Raw genomic sequence first — 16,505 nt, 5'->3', positions numbered from 1 at the left:
TAAGGTAAATTTCCCATTTGGTTTCTGTTGTTCCATAAACATACAACTCATATTTTATAAATGGCATAATTAATGCTCTGGAAAAAACCAGCAGTGATCTGGAGCTCCTACTATTCCAGTTATAAGATGTTTTGAAACATAAAATGAAAAGTAATAGTTATAATAACTTAAACATCTTTTATATTAAGCTTTTACAATTACAAATCCCACAGACAGAAAAACTACTGTACTCTGCTTTGTACTATCTTACATAATATAATTTTCTTAATGTTAAAACACACATCTAGACACTGTAAGAACATACAAACCCAAGACATTAAATATTTAGATTAAAATATAACCTGATTTTCCTTAATTGAATTCTGTAATGTGTACATATATACACAGGATATGTTGTGACATACAGATAAAGCAGTGATTATGATCTAAGCAAGTCTTTTCCATAACAGTTCATCCAGTAATGTTGTTTTCCATAATTTTATCATGCATTGGTAATTTCATAATGCATCATTATTTACCACCATGGAATTGTCCTTCCTCCACATGGGAAATGATCCTTCACCCTCCCTCACTTTTTATACTATCTGAATAAGGAAGCCAAATTCAGGGTTATAAATGGAAGACTATAAGCTGTCCTGAACATTTGGACAGAATTAAGATGCTAAAATTGGCATCCTTGCTGTTTCATAGATGCAACTTCTCATGGTCAGAACTGATGTTTTTTAGGGCAAAGTACCCCATTCCTTCACCAGCAACATTCTGCAGTCTCTAGTGCACTTCTAAAGTTATTTGAGGTTATATCTACAAATTGACTGAAGTTTTGCACCCTCAAAACAAGCTATTTTCTTTTTTTCTTTTAATGCATCTATGTATAGGTCCTTTCAACAAACCACAAATTAGATATTTCATCAAGAATCCTACAACTCTCAAAGAGCTCTTTTCTTTAAGAAAAGCTCTTTATTTTGTACTAGAATCACATGAGATTGGCTATTTATTCTAACCATCAATGTCTTGCAATGTTTCCCAAATGGAACTTAGACTTTATAAGCTAAATTTAAATTTAAAACGGAGTCCCTTGCAGCAAGTGACACCCTACAGTGTTTATTAGGGCAGTCCCTACATATTCTACAGATCAAATCCATTTTTGGAAGTGGAAGCCTGAACACACAGAGGCCACATCTGTTTGACTGAAGCAGAGGAACATTGTCGAGTTTTCCACAGGGAGGTCTAAGCCTACATTGGGGCAACCTCCCAACCCTCCCATCCTCTGTGTTCCCCCCTCAACACTGTCCCTTTTCCATGGGGACAAAAAGAACTGTGGAATGGATTGACTGGGAGAAACAACATTTTTCAGTGTTACCACACAGATGACTACAGAACCTCAGAGCAAAGATGTAACATATCAGCAGAAAAATCTAGACTACTCACAGGCTTTAATTCAGTTTAGAACCATTGCATGCCTGAAGTCCCAGGGAAATAATTCACCAAATTATTGAAGCTTAAGGAAACAATTTCAGAGGTAGGTCTTTAGACTGCATATTGACAAGGTACACTATACCTTAATACATACTATACCAAGTTTTATATAGTTTCCAAGGTTTTTATTACATGAATATGATGGCCATTGGATGACCACTTCACTTCCTAAAACAATGTTTTTTCTTCTGTCTTCTAAAATTGGAGTACTCTCTGTTTTCTTCACAGATTTGAAAGGGACTATTATTGTATTCTGGAAACTGAGTGAAAACCACACCAGTGGATTCAGTTGATTGGCACTGAATACTTCGAAAAGCATTTTCTATGATTATATGTACCCAGTTATGCAAATAAAACCTTCTTGTATAGTGTGAAATAATGTATTGATGATTTTTTTTCTCAATAATGTCAAATGTTGCAGATTTTGAACAATTTAGAAGCTTTTTCTTCTATTTATTTACATCAAATTCCATTAAATAAAAAGAAAAATCAAGCTGGAAGTCTTTATGTCAATCTTATAAGGTCATTTTTATTTATGTACAAATCTTCAGGTGGATTACCTTAGATTTATAAAATCAATAACTTTATTCAGCACTTGAATTCAAGCATTAGTGACCTCCTGCAGCTATCAAGAAATCCAATATAATATACAGCACAGAATACATTATCTTTTTTTTGTCACCTCTTACTGTGAATTCTAAGCAAGTGTTACAGTTTGTTGTTTTGGTTTTTTTTTAATTTATTCTTAAGGAGTGTTTTGATAAAATTAGTTGGCCAGAGAAAACGTTTGCTAAAATTATGTGTCCATTATAATGCCTGCATAAGAAAGATAATACGAGAATATTTACTCAAGAATGATTCACAGGATACTGGCTTGAAGAATCAATCTTTACAAAGTAGAATTGAAAGTGATATTGATATGATTAGTTTTTTGAATCATGGGAGACAGGTCACTTTGAAATTTAATAAAAAAAAATATTGTAGTAAGAGCCTTGTGTTTTCAGACTTCAAAATTGTCAAAGATTGTGAGTAAATATTTTGATAGGCAGCATCTTGTAACCAGCTATGGATGACTTCTTGTATTTAACTTTTGAAAACTTATTTTAAACACCATTGACTAGAATTAAAATCATGCAGGTTGATCTGTCTTCAAACAGCACCCATTATAGATGTATTAGCCAAAATTTGCTGGAAGAGGATTTTAAACTCCTTAAAACTCATTCCACCCTGATGCTGAATGACAAATATCCAATTCACATGGTTTTCACAAAGCTGCTTTGACTCCAGTACTTTTATACTATAGATCAAGGTGTTTGATTCAACACCTAAGAAGTATTTTGTTGCTGTGTACAGGCTGTTCTGATCCTGTCTGGCTGAATACTTACATTATTTCTCTGCAAAATGTGGATTGCTTTGTTGACATTGTTCAGAGCATGAACTCTTGTGGAGCCCTTTTCTTTTGCCTACAAAGAAAGAAAACCAAACTTGACTGTTCAAAATCAGAATGTAGAGTACACTGTATGTAACTCAAATCTTATACCACACCTATAGTTTTCTATTTCATAACTTTATGAGAATAGAATATTAACATACACTGGGCTTATGTAGCTTCCCAACATGAAATAAAGTCAATTGTGAAACAAACTGGATCTGTAGTTAGAAGGTAATTTTCAGTGATGGAATGATTGAAATGCATATAAAATTACATAATTCCAGATTCTTTTTACCATAATTAGTTGTCTTCTGCATGGCACAATTTAAGAACATTGCTATGGCATGTTGATGCTAAACAAATAAGCATCAGCTTGTTCAATATTTCGGTACAAGTATATTATCTCTGGATTTTGATTCTCAATCTCACAGCATTCTTACCAAGAAGATGCTGTACTTACAAAGTCCAACCAGGAACATAAGAGAAGACATTAAAAAAAATGTGTGACTGTGTCACTTTAGAATTTCCAGGTTAATAGGAGCAAGCAGTTCTCTTTTTTCAGACAAGTACAATCAAACAAGGTAGACCATATGTATGACATTAGAAAACTATTTGAATTCTACACATTGAATCTTATTCCAGCTAAAAACCAGATACCTAAATGAACCTTGCCTCATCTTGTTTCTCTGGGCCATACTTAGTAAGAGCATACAATACAGTAGAATATTTTCAAGTACATACCTCACAAAGTATTACTGTCTAATACAGCTCTCAGTCACAATGTTTCCACAATTTCAAATGAAACTGAAACCTATTCAGACCCCTGAAAATAGTTTCCACAGATCCTCATCAATGGCAGAAATTAGTTAATATTACCTAATACAATTATAACAACATTAAGACTTCAATATGCAGTAAATGTGTTATAAAACACATACAAGTTTTTGGCCTGTAAGACATTCCAGGAGCTCCAGAAGTCTTCGTCCATCTCGAAAATCATTAAAAAGGTCTTCAATGTAACGTCTTCCAAACTGAAATGAAACAATTGCTCTGGTTAGTTCAAATGCTAAAAATAATAGTTAAAAAAAGACCAGAAAGCTGTAAAAAGTGAGTGTCAGAATATATATGTATTGTAGGAATGCATATGTATTGTAGAACATATATATATTGTAGAACACGAAGTAAAGGAGGAAAATACATTTAAGCTCACAGGATTCTTTCACATATATCTGTCTCAAACATGGTTCCATTGTTTAAGAGACAATGATGCTTATTTTATTTCAAGTACATGCCATTATTTCAAACAAATAAGCCAGAACTAAATATTGATATACCTAGAAAACAAAGAACACTTGGCAATTAATGTGCAAAACAGGAAGGAAAAAAAACCAACAAATAAAAAAGGAAAAATAATTTGAAGTAAAAAAAAAAATAAAAATAAAGAAATAAGAAAAAAAATGTCCAAACACACAGAAAGTGACATAAAATTTAAGTGCCTAGTAGGTGCTCCATGTGTCAGAAAAAAAATTGGAAGTACACAGAGGGAGATGAGCCAGACTTATTCTAGTCAGGATCTTAGAAATAGATCTATGTTAATAGGGCACGAAACTGGATTGCAGCCTCACTTCTCTAAGTGGCTGACAGACAGCTCACATTTTGTACTTAGCATCAGTGAAAGATGAAAGGAAATACTTGTGATTTTCCCCCATATGACAATGTTAAAAAAAACACTCTTTCTAAAATTCAAACCAAGTTTCTGATCTGATGCTTTGACGAAAGCATGAAATATTAAAAATATATACATATTTTTTACAGTCTAGTTGCTGAACAAGTTTTATGTGCACCTATGAATTTTTAGATATTTTTGTATGTATGAGAGCTGTTGAGAACCAAAATAAAAAGTAGTGATTATTTTGTGCCATGAAAAATAGTTTCACATGTCCACATTTTTTCCAATTTGTGAAGTTTGATGGATGCTTTGATTTATTTGAGAGGAAGTATCTGTATTTTAATTTTCTAGAGTTGACACTGTGCTGACCTACATTGCATATCTTCCATTTTTACCACAGAGCGATGTAAAATTTGGAATCCATATTATAGAGAAAAAATTTGTTTTCCTGCCAGCATTGACGTTCTGGTACTCACTGCAGCCCTCATTAGAGCTAGCTGGGAATTTTATGAAATACATATTTTGTTAGGAAGTACCAATACCTTTGGAAGGTTAAACTTAAACAGATTACAGAATTAAGGACAGTATCCAGTGCTAAATTAATTTTTTCTCAACAAGACATATCTATGGGTACAGCATTGACTTCAGTGCCATTAGCTATTCTGTCATGACCTTTCTCCCTGCTCTTCTGAATCAAATGTTCCTTTCAGTCCCTTCATTTTTTGGTAAGGCCTTGTTTCATGGAACAAACAAATCCACAACATCACAAATTTTCCACAGCAGTGGGAATGCTTGTTTTCTAGACACTTTTCACACCATGCACAAACCATTCCAACTAAGCTAATTTCTATTTAACACATATGCTGCCACTTTATTAAATATCTGAAAACCAGTTCTGAACAGATGCACATATGATTTACTTACACTACTTGAATTATCTGTTTAAGTAATAATAGCCAGCAACTCTATTTCCTGCCTCACATTTAGTATGAGAAATGGTCTTATAAAAATATTTCACATTATGGGATGATAAATCATGTGCCATTATGTGAGTCAAGTCATGTACAGAATTCCTGAAGCTATAGGACATGTTTAAAATTAAAACATGCAACTCAATCAGAGACCTGACTTTCTTCCCTAATCTTGCAGAGCAAAACTCATTTTTGCAGAGGGGCAACAGAAGATCTATGCACTTTAAGGGAGGCTTTTCACATGTTTAGAAAATTGATCAATAGGTCCTTGTGTAACACTGTGAAAGAGTTGTGCCCATAATGCTACTGGATCTCTCTGGGAATAGGAGCACAATGACAATTTGACTATAGAATGTAATTATATTGGTTTGTATCATAGAGGAAAAATAGAACTAGCCTTCATAACTGCCATAACTGTGTCTCCATCTTTCCTCCTCTTTGCAGCATTTAAACTATTCATAACATTTAAGTAGAAATCAATCTAGGCAGTCAAAAATTCTGCTTAACAAATAGTATGTTGTTTTGGGTTTTTTTTTGGTAAAGCTTTTAGAAAGAAAATAAAGACACAGCACAGCAGTATCCATAGCAAGACATATGAATACAAATGTATTACAAGTAAACCTTAAACCAAAAGTTCCATCGATTTTTTTAAATCTTGGAATTATACCTTCCATTAATCACAACTAAAAATACACTAAGGCACCCTACATTACTGCCACACATATCATTCTAAACCTGAGGAAGACTGCTGTTTTTCTGGCAATGGGGTAATTATGTCTTCTTCCTCAAATAGATTGAATGCCTGCACTGGATCGGCATTGCAGTAAGTCCTGAGATACAAAGGGCTCAAAGTCGCATTAGGTAAATTTATTGTGTCATTGGAAAGCATTAACTCGAACTTTGGAAAACAGTGAAAAATCAAGCATGGCTAGTCAATGGCTTGCCAAACAAATGCCTATTCATTTGTTATACATTCTTGCTGAAAGTAAGATTTTCAGAAAACTTCCTTAGGTTGTGACCTAAAACCACTGCCCTTTACCTAAAGGAAATGAAAACGTTCAGAAGACTTTCCTCTACCATTTGTTATGCATGTTGATTTATTGGTCACCCTATATTACAAACTTATCCAAAACCTAAATTTAAAAATGCCCAGAATAGCTTGAGTCTGAATTGTTGGTTCTCACTCAATTGTCTTTCTTCAGATCCACAGTGATGGGAGAGATGGAGGAAACCAGAGAGAGTACAGGACACAGGAAGGACTAAAGATACTTGATGTGTAGCACAAGGTGACTTTTTACCAGAAGCAGAAATTCCCTTCTAGAAGTAGAACAAACTCAAAATCTAAGATAAGACTTCATTAAAATCTGAATGAAGAGAAAGACTAGGGATTTAAGTATATGGCAATTGTATATATAATTTTAATTTACATTCTTTGAGTGAAATAAAGGTTCAAACACAAACATTTTTGGTTAACTGATAGAGCTGTTGGCTGCAACTGATTATACAACACAAGGGGGACCTGAGCAAAATCCAAGGCATCTATTTTAAGAGAAAATTAACAAAAAACATTATACATACGGTTTTATCATGGATTAAATGAACCCTCCAACTTAAATAATGACTAAGGAAATGAATTCACAAATTACACTGGTATGGAAAAAAATCCAAAACTACGCTACACTACACCATGGTCAACTACATAAGCCATGGTGTTAGAACTATGTGCTACTGTACAAGTAACACGTGAAGAAAATGTGGAATTTGCAGTAAAGTTGTAAGGGAGTGAAGCACACTTAGAGTATTCCATGTAGCAACCCAACTGCATGTGCATATTCTAGAATTCTTTCAGTATTAAGAAGACTAAAATGATATGTCCAACGTTTTCCAAACTCAGACAGCAACTGAAACAATTTTATGCCAAAGAATATTACATAAGAACCACAAAAGCTGGTGAAAAAGAAAAAAAGAAAAAAAAGGAAAATCAGGAAATAGACTGAAATCAAGCATTAATAGATAACTGTAATTGCAAATTTTTTGGTTTGAATACATTTAGTTATCTCAAAACATCAAGCTTCTTCTATCTCACTGCTGTCTACTTTCATTGTCATTCCTGTGTTCTTTCCAAAGGCTCTATAATAGAACTCATTGTCTCTATGGAAATTTTACAAATAAATTTTATCAAACAACTAAATTATTTAATCAGCTTATTCATCAGATACATTATGGAGGAGGTTAATATTGTGGGAAGTATTATATGAAAAGCTGGTGTTCTGTGAAAAGCTCTCTATTCAGAGCTACATGCAAGTCAGTAATTATTAAAGAAATACAGAGAACATCATGAAATAATTAAAAAATTAACTTGCCCAGAGAAGGCACAAAGACATCTGTTCATGAGCATTAGCTCTCTAATGAGTTAAAGCTCAAAAAAAAAAAAAAAAAAAAAAAAAATAGCATAAAACTGTTAGCTGTTATATTTTAGAATAAATTAGAGGAGGCAAATTCTTCATTAAAGGGAAGTGAAGCAAAGGGAAAGGAAATAGGAAGGGAAAAGTTGGGAAAAGAGGGGAAAAGAAAGGAAGAGATGGTGATTAAGAACAAACATTGAGGTTTAAGTGGGACCATGTAAAGGATATGAGGAAGTAGAATTGAAAGCATTCCTCAACCCTAGAGGCACAGCTGTGGGAATGGCAGGCAAAAGCAATCACAAGTGGGGGATCTTTAAGGAAAGTTGTAGCTCCAGTTTCCAGTGGACAGTTTCCCAGGCAGAATGGAAGGGCTGATTATATTATGGACTGGATGGGAAGAAGTCCTATTCCACTTATACGAGCAAGAAGCAGGGTATCTTTTGAGCAAGATTAGAGGGCCCTGTCCCCAGTCAGGTGGAGGAGAGGGTTAACCAGGATTACTGCACTGTAGGATTCAAGGGCCTGGCACATCGGCCCCACACTGGGCACCAGAAAGATCTGTTCTGTTTTAAGCCCAGTTTGCAACTAAGCCCCACATTCACTTCCCCTACCCCAGCCACTCACAGCCCAGGAGAATGGGGTTTGGCATCTGTTAGTGGGTATTGTAGGTATTGTGCATCACTTGTTTTTCTTGGGGTTTATCTGTTTGGTTTTTGGTTTGAAAGTTCCACTTTTGATTCTCTTCCCCATTCCACTGGGAAGAGGAGGGAGTGTGGAGTGAGAAAGCAGCTGCATATGATTACTTACCATCTAGGCTTAACCACAACAAGTCATAAATTTTCTCCCACAAACATGAAGGGTAGAAATGTACTTCTATTTCCTAAGATTCATAAACACTCAAAATTTCAACGAGTCCATAATAACAGCTTCAGCAAAATACATGATATCAGAAGACTGAAACACAACTATTATCTGAAGTTCTTTAATAAGCTTATATTTTTACTGTTTCCTAAAAATGTCATGTAATAGATACATTTTCATTACAAAGGGTAAAAACTTGGCTGAAGAAGACATCTCTGACTTTTCATTTTCTTTTGCAAACAAATATACACTTAGATTACACTTTTCATTTGAGGCAGACTAGACTGTAAGAAGATTATTACAGTAATACAAGTTGGATGTTATTTCTTATGCATTTTACAGCATTATTGGCTTGTTATTATCAGTTCATATGGGAAATCTAGCAACTCAAACCATCAGCAGATGGAGAGAGACAGAGACTAAATTAAAAGAGAAAAGGCGCTCTAAAGACAGGGAATTGAAGGTTCATCATGGCACTCTACAAAATGTTTAAGGTTATATTAGGTGTACATAGGAAAGATCAGCTTGCAATAAAACTAACAGACACAAAAGTCTTTCTGACTTTTAGGACAGGTAAACAACGGAGATTTGATCTTGGGACAAGACCTTTGACTCCACAAGAGACAGGAAAGCTGGGCTGCAGAGCCTGGAAGGGAGCTGCAATGCATTCCATCTGTGCCCCCAGCATGCAGGGCTATGGAACAGAGAGGCACAGGTGCCCTGCAGTTTGGCCAGGATCTCAGAGTGCTGATTGATAATTAAAAAAACTTAAAAGACAAGGTACAATCCAGAAAGGCAGAAGGACATAAGCCATTGTCTTCATATAATGCTTTCAAGTAATTGTCTCAGGTTTAGTTTGTAGATCTCTAAATTTTGCTGAATAGATGTCAATATGAAAGAAATAAAAACTTAGTTGGCTCACAGATGTTACCCTTAGTAAGACTTTAAAGAATCAGCCTTTTCTTGCAGTCAAAATATTTTATGTCTCATTCTGTGAAACAATAAAGAAATTATATTGAACTACTCTCAACTGATCTTTTTAGTCAGTTTTAATAAAAGAAGGACTATAAATACTTGTTCTTGCTCTGCTAAATATATTAAAAGTTCAACTTCTCTCCCCAGCATCCTTGCTTCTGGTTTGTTCAATTCTGCTGGGAAGTTCATCAAAGTGACTGACATTTTCTTTCATTGACGCTGGATTACTATTACGGTAGAAAAGGATATTGTCCCACTCCATAGGGAAGAAAGATGCATCAGGTATTGTTTAATAATGGCCTTAGGTTCATGGACTCATATGGGAAGCATGAAACAATACCTTGCCAGCCATGCTATCCTTTCTCCCTTCAGCATTCTTGTTCCTGTTAGAACACCTAACATCGAACTGCTGAAACTCTGTGTTGGTCAGCTGGAGGTCAAACACTGCACAAGCACTTTGCTTCCTTACTGTCAGGGATCCAATCTGTTTCCCAGGCTTTATAGTTTGTATGTTTTTTTCTCTCTAACCTAATTTTTCAGGGAATTAGATAGAGGAGTAACTGAAACCAGTGTTTTAGAAATTACTACCACTGACCAACTGAGAGGAAGCTGTATCACCCTCCTAGAAAGAAGCCACATTATTCTCCCAGAGAACCAAATGTTCCTGTGCCTTTCAACAGAGGAATAATCACAATGCCTGCAGCAGGCCCAGAACACCCAACACTACCCTTAAAGAGGGATCTGGGGGCACATCCTACCAATTGTCTGAAGTGTGTGGACAACACACACACTCCCAGAGTAGAAGCTGGTTTCATATACAGACTCTGAAATTAGGGAATGATACCAGACCCTCCTGGGACTTTAATTCTTAAAAAAGTGTATTTTCCCATTATCACACTAATTTTATTTTTCTAGTATCATTACAGACAAGGACATTTGCACATTGCCCAAGTTTGTGAGGAATACTGTGTTATTTCTGTTCTAAAATAAATCAGAAAATCTCATTTTAAATGCCATACATGCCCAGAGTAGAAACACAGATGCACTGACACAGAGAGTTATGTTAGTATATCTACCCTGTCTCCTTAGCTCCCAGAGACTCACCTATAAATTAAAAGTAATAATTGTGTAATTTTAAATACTTTAAAGGAAACAAAATTTCTGTTTGGCAAGCACTGGGTGTTCAAGGCTGGCATCCACTGCATTTCTTTTAAACAATACAAAGCTTACAGGGATACACAAAACAAATCTGGCAGCTGTCTCTTCCCCCAGTTTAATCTACCCAGAAAATGTTGTTGAAGCTTTTCTTACTTTTCAGCATATGATGTTCAAGGCCATTAAGGACTGGATGACTGGCAATGGAATCAAAAGAAACCTGCTGGAAGTGGGAATGAACATATACTCAGCAAGTTCCTACAAGGTTCCAAGAGTGAGTTATTAATTCAGAGTCAAGGACAGGAGCTCTTCTTCTGACAGGACAGCCAGCTTCACACAATCTAATAACTGACTGCAATGAAGCTGTTTTTCTTTTCAAGTATAAATATAATTATGTTCCCCATTTTGCAAAGACAGCTATAAAGAAGACTACCATAAACTAAAAGCTAATTTAATATATAGTCTTATCTCAGATGTAATTTTGAGTAGAAGATGGAATGTTAATTATATTTACATGTTTGAGAATACTTGTATTGGTTTAATTTACAGTGTTTACATCTTTTTGAGGTTCTAGTGGGCATTTTTAAACACTAGGAGCTGAAAAGATTAAAATGCAGGGTTTTCAAAAGGAAGAGCCAGCCCACTTACAGGTGGAGAAACACAGACTGCATCTAGCACACGCCAAATGCAACAATTTTGGCTAAAATCTCATTTAAGAGAGGAACAGTTAAACAGCAGACTTTTTCTATGAATATTTGTTATTCAAGTATGTTTTTTCCCCTACACATAATTATTTTCTGTTATTAGAAAACAGAATAAGAGGGACCATATTCAATCTTGATGAAAATAGCAAGCTTTAGTACAAAACCTCAGAGAGGAGAGAAAGATTCTGAAATTTTTGCCTTTTGTCTTACTGGTGTTCTGAATCTTACAGAACAGCTAAATTTTTATGCAAAGAGATCCAGAATACATAGCACGTGTGTGCACATATGTGTTTCCTCACATATGAAGATGCCCTTTATGAGTAAGGATTATTTTATTGACAGAGAGGCTTTAGCAGTACTTTTTTCATCAGCTCAGAGCTTAAATCTTCTCTAGACAGAATATACAAGGTGTATAAAGGATAAGGGGAATTTTAAAAATTTTTTTGGAATCCCTTCAGGTACATAATCTCATCTTTGAGAATAAACAGAACAGACAAACTTCTTCTACTGTCTATACATGCAATAGTTGAGCTTCTATATAGGTGCAACTGTAATCAAACAGGACAAAGCAACAGCAATTTTCATTAATAAGAAAACAAAAAGAACAAATTCCCTATTTACAAAGCATTGCTATTACAAATCCTGCATAAACAAGAGACAGTCTTGATCTGTTGTCCTCTGAATAGGATATGAAACAGGCAAATGTGATGGGTCATTTGCACAAAAGCTTTAGAATGAAACTCAGTTTGACTCTACAAAATGGCTCAAATACTTGGTAGCTCCATATGAGTGTTTGGAAAGTGGTGGCACTGCCCACCAAAACAGAGGAAATACCTTAATCTGGGCAACTGGGTAAACTAAGAAGTCATTGTAGCACATCATCCAATTTATTTGATTTGATGCCACCCATTGCAAAAATGCAAAAGGCAAGAGTTCTGACATTTCCCTGTCATTCTTCTGTTCCCACTAATTATTGGTGGGGCTTTCTGTTTTCTTTTTTTTTTTTTTTTGTTTCAGTAACATGTCTGGGTAAGGAAACACCTAACTATTATTTTAACAAAAATCACAAATGTAAAATAAATAAGTAATGAAATTACATATTTAATCTTTCTTCAGTGAGCAGTCATCCTGAAGAACAAACATAATTTGGTAGCCAAATAAAAACTAAACTCTTAATATATCTGAGATAGCACTGATTTAAAATATTTTTTTTTCTTCCAAACATATTTACATTGTCTCAACTGAACCTTTAGTATTGGCTGTAAGTGGATGACTCATCCTCCATCCTAAAGAGTCACAAACATTTAATCAAACTTACTGCATTTTCTGTCACACACACATAGTTACTCCCTGTTACCTTGTAACATGGAATAGTTAAATTAAGTAAATAATTATTTTAAATATTGCCATTTAAATCTGTAGCAGTGGTAAAATCTGAGTGGCTGGTGATCATTTTCAGTTGGTGAAAAAGAAATGCTAGTATTTCTTTATTCAGAGTGAAGGTTACCCTATTAACTTCTGTTCTGTGTCAAAGCCCAGCTGAGCAGGAGGACTCATTGCATGCACTACAACCAAAAGCTGTTCTGGCACTTCCCTACAACCACGGTTCTTATTCCCAACGAGCTTGTTTGCAGTAAATGGGATATTAATTCAAATGACATGCTTAAAAGAGCAAGTATACACCCTCTGCCTGAGCTCAGGCAGTTTAAAATAGATTATTCCACTTTTTTCCCCACCTGGAGAAGTCAAGAATAACTTTAGAGACTGAAAATCTGCCTATAAAACTACATGGCTAAAAGGATACAGTTTTCCAATACAGTTCTTTGGCTTAGGTTGGTTTTTTTATTTTATTTTTTTAATATATATCAAGAGATATAATTCATTATCTAAATATGAAAAATTGGTTTCTATTAAAAACCAACAAGAATCCCAAATGAATCCAACATTTTTTTAACTACTACAAAAAAATCAGTAGTCTGCCATAGAGCAGTCTTCTATATATAAAAATTCAAGACATTCAGAAGTAAATCCTAGAAAGTAAAAGCAGCAAGAGGAAGGTATTTGCATGGGAACAGTAGAACATTTTAAGACAGCGAAACAGCAGGAAAAGAACTGAAGTAGGAAACTTGTAATTCGAATTTCCATGTGTGGCAGTGGGCTAGCCTGACAGCAGGGCACCCAGGAGGAGCTGGGAATGTGGCACTACCATTGCTCAAGGCTGCAGGAACCCTGATCTCTGTGCCAGCCATTCTCTTACTGCTGGACAGACCAGTCTGCTCCTCACTTCGCAACCATTCTATTTCACACCTCACAGAAGTACTGAGGTTCATTTTCAGATTTTATGAATGGCCAAAAGCATGTTATAGTTGTGTTTTACGATATCTGATGATACATCCCCATTACTCTAGCAGTCTTTAAAATCTCAGGTTTTATTCCCCCACATCAGTACCAATACTGTGATCTGGTATGCTCAGGATGCTGGAAAGAAGGGAAAAAAAAGGAAAAAAGATATTTGATTCTTCTCCAAATAATTTTTTCCCATTTTTCTTTTGGAGTGCTCCTAACGTAAATTATGTATGCAGATACCATTTATATTACATTATTTTCTTACATTGAAAAGCATATAAATTTTCCATTTTTCTTTCTCCACAGCTCATCAAACCACAAATAATTGTTTATGTGGAAAATAAATTAAATGATAACTGGCCACAATATTAGAAGACATCTTGACTAGATTCTGAGCTGACATTTCTATGAGTCCTGCACATTATTGCCTGTAAACAGGTTCAACAGATTTGTTATGTTTAACATAGTAGGTTGCTGTGTTTAAGCTACCAGCAGGTAACATGCACATGCACCTTAAATTACCACAACTAATTACAGTAGCCTACCAAAAATGATTGGCATATGCTTCTTCTGTAATATCTGGCAATAAATGACACAGAACCTCAAGGGAATTTATGTAACAACTTGCATTTGTGAATCTGGATCCCTTTTCATAATTAATAAAAACAGCAACATAAGATGAATTGCTCTTTAAAAGCAATCATTAAAAGTTGTCTGTAGCAGAGTGAATAAGGAACAAATAAAGATATTTTAGCTTGATTTTAGTTGCATTTTCTGTATTAATAACTTATGAGTCGCTTCAAAAAGCTGTTTATCTTTTTTTTTTTTTGTTGATTATACCACATATTGTGCTCATCAGTTAACTATACATGTGTATATATACATATATATGTAGACATATAACTGATAATGTATGGTTTAATTTTAATCTTGTTTGCATGTCATTCTTTTAAAAATAGTGCAGTGGGAAAAAATAGCCCTTACCCTGAAACTATACAAAGGAAACAGGTGACCATCACTATTCTAGAAATACGTAACAGCAGCCTGAAGACAGTGGAATGAACCAGCACCCAGGAGATACCACCCATCTGAACATGGAACACCAGAGCTTGGGGAAGATGGTTTTGACTCCCTGAACTGAGGCATGCACAGCTCAGCCTCAGAGACTCAAATCTGCAGCCAACAGGGCTCAGAGTGTGACATGGAACTCACAGTATCATACACCGAAATCCTGACCAGTGGTGTTCCACATACGCACTGCAGATCTTTCCATCTTCCAAAATTAGAACTATTTTCTGAAACTGAGAAAAGAGCATCCCCAAACATATCCCTGAATGCATAAATCAAGGCAGCAGAAGAGAACAGACATGGGACAATTCTATTTTTCCTTCCAAAATTTCATTCAAGAATTTTTAGAAGAAAACTTTGACGTGAAGAAGTCTTAGAAAATACTTAGAGCTGCATCTTTTTTAGAAGAATTCTGGGAAACACCCCCAACTGCAGATGCCACCACCCTGTCACTGCCATCTGCCTGTAGAACAATATCCCCAGCATCAAGGACAGTATTTTGAGTCATGCAAATCCTCACACCTTGAGTGCCCTGGGTACACAAAGAGGAACCCCTGTAGCATGGACACCCTCTTTGACTTGCCTAGGCGAGTTTTCAGTGGCTGGTCCTGAACAGCTTGCGGGCCCACACATCATTCCTGCCAGGACTAATGCAGAAGGGAACACTGTGTCTGACTCAGCACAGGCATCTCAGAGTTACTGGGCCTTCGGGAAGTAGCTATGCAAATATCAGCACAATACATGGATGGTGTGTGGACATGATGTATGTAACACTGAGAGGTTACTGTGGGTTACACAATGCATGGGTTCACACAATTCATGAACTTCACTCAACTGCTGCTATGAATGTTAATCAGATATTCAGTCTCCAATACACATCAGGACTAATTAAAAAGTGTTATTTACTGTAGAGAGTAGGCTTGCTCAGGCAACTGCCTGACATTAATCAGCCCTTGAATTTAAACCAAAAATATGCAAAAAAATTATGAGTAATGCCAGTTTTGTTTAGTGTCACACACAATTAAATCAATGAGGACTAAATGAGCCTTTATTCAAAGATACTTACAAAATAAGCAACTGGTTTTCTGGAATTCATTATTGCTTTCAAAATTTTCTATTACTGTCAAAGTCAGGAAACTTTTCATGAAAGTTCTAGGAAATGTTGCTGGTTTACTCCTACTAAATTATTTAAGCTCCACAGAAAGATACACATAATGATCCAGGAACAAATGTCACCTTGAGATTTCCATTTTTCTTGAAATGGAAACAAATTTTGTGCAAATTCAGAAGTATTTACAGCAGTTTTATTAATTTCTGTATTGTGGTAGTTCCAGTTTAAAGCTCTTTTGTACGGGGAGAGATATTTTAATAGGATTTATAGCAATAGGAAAAGGGGTAATAATTTTAAACTAGAAGAGGGAACATTTAGACTAGATTTAAGGA

At 35.3% G+C, this 16,505-nt stretch overlaps 1 protein-coding gene across 3 annotated transcripts in view; it reads right to left on the bottom strand.

Annotated features, from left to right (window-relative positions):
- DMD (dystrophin) overlaps positions 1-16,505 on the bottom strand; it is a 1,141,085-nt gene that overhangs the window by 775,351 nt on the left and 349,229 nt on the right. For all 3 annotated transcript variants that reach the window (XM_058829412.1, XM_058829411.1, XM_058829410.1), the window contains exons 3-4: positions 3,847-3,939; positions 2,862-2,939 (exon numbers count right to left, since the gene is read on the bottom strand). In XM_058829412.1, the coding sequence (XP_058685395.1) occupies positions 2,862-2,939; positions 3,847-3,939 (171 nt within the window). The remainder of the gene's footprint in view (positions 1-2,861; positions 2,940-3,846; positions 3,940-16,505) is intronic.

The sequence above is a fragment of the Poecile atricapillus genome, chromosome 1 (assembly GCF_030490865.1).
Source record: "Poecile atricapillus isolate bPoeAtr1 chromosome 1, bPoeAtr1.hap1, whole genome shotgun sequence".
NCBI classification, from domain to species: domain Eukaryota; kingdom Metazoa; phylum Chordata; class Aves; order Passeriformes; family Paridae; genus Poecile; species Poecile atricapillus.
This window is presented reverse-complemented; position numbering and strand designations above follow the sequence as displayed.